Source organism: Fukomys damarensis, unplaced genomic scaffold (genome assembly GCF_012274545.1).
Source record: "Fukomys damarensis isolate Sample0158 unplaced genomic scaffold, DMR_v1.0_HiC HiC_scaffold_38, whole genome shotgun sequence".
Lineage (NCBI taxonomy): Eukaryota > Metazoa > Chordata > Mammalia > Rodentia > Bathyergidae > Fukomys > Fukomys damarensis.
Genome location: NW_022900950.1, coordinates 55262651 through 55265604, shown reverse-complemented (window position 1 = coordinate 55265604; position 2954 = coordinate 55262651). Strand labels below are relative to the sequence as shown.

General features: G+C 54.3%; 1 protein-coding gene across 1 annotated transcript in view; it reads left to right on the top strand.

The window, feature by feature from the left end:
- The first annotated feature begins 216 nt into the window (after positions 1-216).
- Pcdh8 (protocadherin 8) overlaps positions 217-2954 on the top strand; it is a 6863-nt gene continuing 4125 nt past the window's right edge. Inside the window, exons 1-2 of the mRNA XM_033759949.1 lie at positions 217-1797; positions 2051-2950. Of these exons, the coding sequence (XP_033615840.1) occupies positions 2397-2950 (554 nt within the window). The 5' untranslated portion in view covers positions 217-1797; positions 2051-2396. The remainder of the gene's footprint in view (positions 1798-2050; positions 2951-2954) is intronic.

Here is a 2954-nt window from a genome sequence, read left to right as displayed (position 1 = left end):
CCCCGCCCCGCCCCGCCCCTCCGCGGGGTTTCTGCCCCGTAGCAGCTTTGCGGTGTGGGCCTGACATCCGCGAGTCCCCAGCGCCGAAGTGCTGCAGCCGCTGTCCAGCAGCCGAGTTCTGAATCTGTTCCCATCTGAGCCTACAGGGAGAGTTCGGAGGGCGGGTATGAGCCCGAAAGTGCCAAAGGCCTACAGCAGGCCCGGGAAGGGGTGCTGACAATGCAGGGTTCGGAGAGAAAACAGAAAATTCTTTTGGCCTCATAACTCCCACCCCAGGAGTGTCTTGGGCGAGAGCCAAATAGTAAATAGTCCTTCGGGAGAGGGGAAATGCAAGAGAAGACTGGGAACTGGGGGCCTGCAGAGGCGTCGGCGTTCGCATGTCTCTGTGTGGCTGCAAACGTCTGGCCTGTTGCTTGTAACAGCTCCGGGATTAAACACTGGGAGTAGATAGCCAAGGGAACGTACAGGATTTGAGGAAGCCCCGATCTACCACTGTCATCCCCCCCACCCCCCAGTCTCATAAGCACTGTTATTTGCTGGTGCCTGGTTCCGTGTTTTCCGCTGTCTGGAAACTCTGAGTACCTCCTTCATCCTCTGCCCACTTACCTTTCTGAGTGGCCTCACTCCGCCTGCTCCTCTTCTGAAAAGAACCCAAAACACATTCCCTTCCATTTGAAATTAGGAAAACACGGGAAGGACGTTGACAGCAGGACCAAATCGGCATTCAGAACTACGTTTGCTGGGTGCAATCTGCTTATTATACCTATTGCCTTTTTATTATTATTATTTCTTGTTTTTACATCTCTGCCTTCTTGCGTATTTACATGGACTCCTCAGTAAAGCCTTTCAGTACGAATCAATAAGAATCTGTCCTTTTCCGGTTGACGTCTGCCTTCCCTGGCTTTCACCGATGGGAGGGGGATATTTGTGGGAGCGGCTCAGCGCCCGGTGAGCCTAACGACCCTCCTGGCCCGGAATTTGGCAAAGCCTAAGCTCCACACTTTTACAGGCAGATGGTTAAGTTCTCCCAGGTTAGTGCCAGGTTTCAACGTCATGCTGTGATTTTGTTCTTCTGAAACAGGACGAGCGTTGCTTCCCAGAGAGGCCCTATTAGAACAGAAAGAAAATCTTCTAAATAGGCAGAACAAGGCATCAGGAGGGAAAGTTCTCTAAATGCACTTTAATACAACCGGGTATTGTGTAGAATTCAGCGCCCAACACCGTTTAGCCGGAGAGTTATGGCAGTGATTGGGGATGAATAGAGAAACATAATGGATACATGTGGCGTTTGCTCATTATATTCAAGTTAGCCTAACTCCGCTGTGGAAACTGTTCAACTTTCTCTCCCCTTAGCTTGTCACAGTGAAATAATACAGACATCGGGGCCTCCAATGGGATCGCCCGCCACGCCATTCTATCTCCACTGCTAACGAGGGCTTCATAAGCCTTTGATACAGACTGAGCTTTGAAACCTTTCCAGATCTCCTCAAGCTTATGCTAAATCCTATTTGGAACTTTTTTTTTCCTTTCCTGCTAGCGCCAGGACTTAAGAAAGCCATTTGGGCAGTGACACGCATACTAACATATCGTAGGGCTCTTTTCTGAAAGGGAAAAGGCAGCTGTGATTACCGGGGCTCACACGAGCAAAACACAGTTGCGTACACAAATTTGAATAAAATCCATTTTTCCTCATCCTTCAGGCTTTTTCATCGACAGGCTGTTCCTGGCGTCGTGGGAAGCTGAGAGAGAAAAGGAAGCAGAGCCTCACTCCACAGAGCAAGCTCAGAATCCTCAGAGGTGCAAAATGAAGAGGGGAAGGGTGGGCAGGCGGGAGGATCCGGAGCCCCTAGGAAGCTAGTTTGCACTTTGTTTTAGCAGAGGGCGCGGGAGTGGGGGTGCAATTAACAAAAACCATCGGCTGCTTCTACCTCCGGAGCCTTGTGCCAGTGTTCTACAAGCAGAGTACTGACGGAAAGGGGGAAGGAACAGAAGGAGTTTTTAAAACAAAGAAAATATTCCCTCGTTTTTCTTCCTTGTTTTCTCCTCTAAGCCTTTCCACATTAAAAGGATTGTCAGAGGCTGGCGGAGGAGCGGTGTTATAGAGCAAGGCGACCATTGGCTGCCAGGCTCGGGTGATTTGCATAGAGGCGCATATAAAGGCGGAGGCGGCTCGCAGCGGCGCAGCTCTCGCTCAGAGAAAGGAGGGAGAAGCGCAGAGTGAGGGCGGGTCCGCGCGTCCTCAGAGCCTGCCGGAGCCGGAGCTGCAGCCCGCAGACTTCTCCCGCGCAGGGCTTGCAAAGGACGTGCTCCTGGGAATCTGGGACTCACGCCCCGACCTGCAAAACAGCCAAGACCCTCCTCTTTGGCCTTTCGAAATAGCATTTGGGGCTGGCGGCATGAGTCCTGTGAGGCGCGGGGGCATCCCTTGCCTTTTCCCCTTGCAGCTCTTCAGCCTCTGCTGGGTGCTTTCAGTGGCCCAGAGCAAGACTGTTCGATACAGCACCTTCGAGGAGGATGCGCCCGGCACGGTAATCGGGACCCTGGCTGAGGACCTGCATATGAAAGTGTCTGGAGACACAAGCTTCCGCCTGATGAAGCAGTTCAACAGCTCTCTGCTCCGGGTGCGCGAGGGCGATGGGCAGCTGACCGTCGGGGACGCAGGCCTTGACCGTGAACGGCTGTGCGGCCAAGCCCCGCAGTGCGTGCTGGCCTTCGACGTGGTCAGCTTCTCGCAGGAGCAGTTCCGGCTGGTGCACGTGGAGGTGGAGGTGAGGGATGTCAACGACCACGCGCCGCGCTTCCCTCGGGCCCAGATCCCAGTGGAGGTGTCCGAGGGCGCGGCGGTGGGCACGCGCATCCCCCTGGAGGTGCCGGTGGATGAAGACGTGGGGGCTAATGGTCTGCAGACCATGCGCCTGACCGAGCCCAACAGCCCCTTCCGCGTGGAGCTGCAG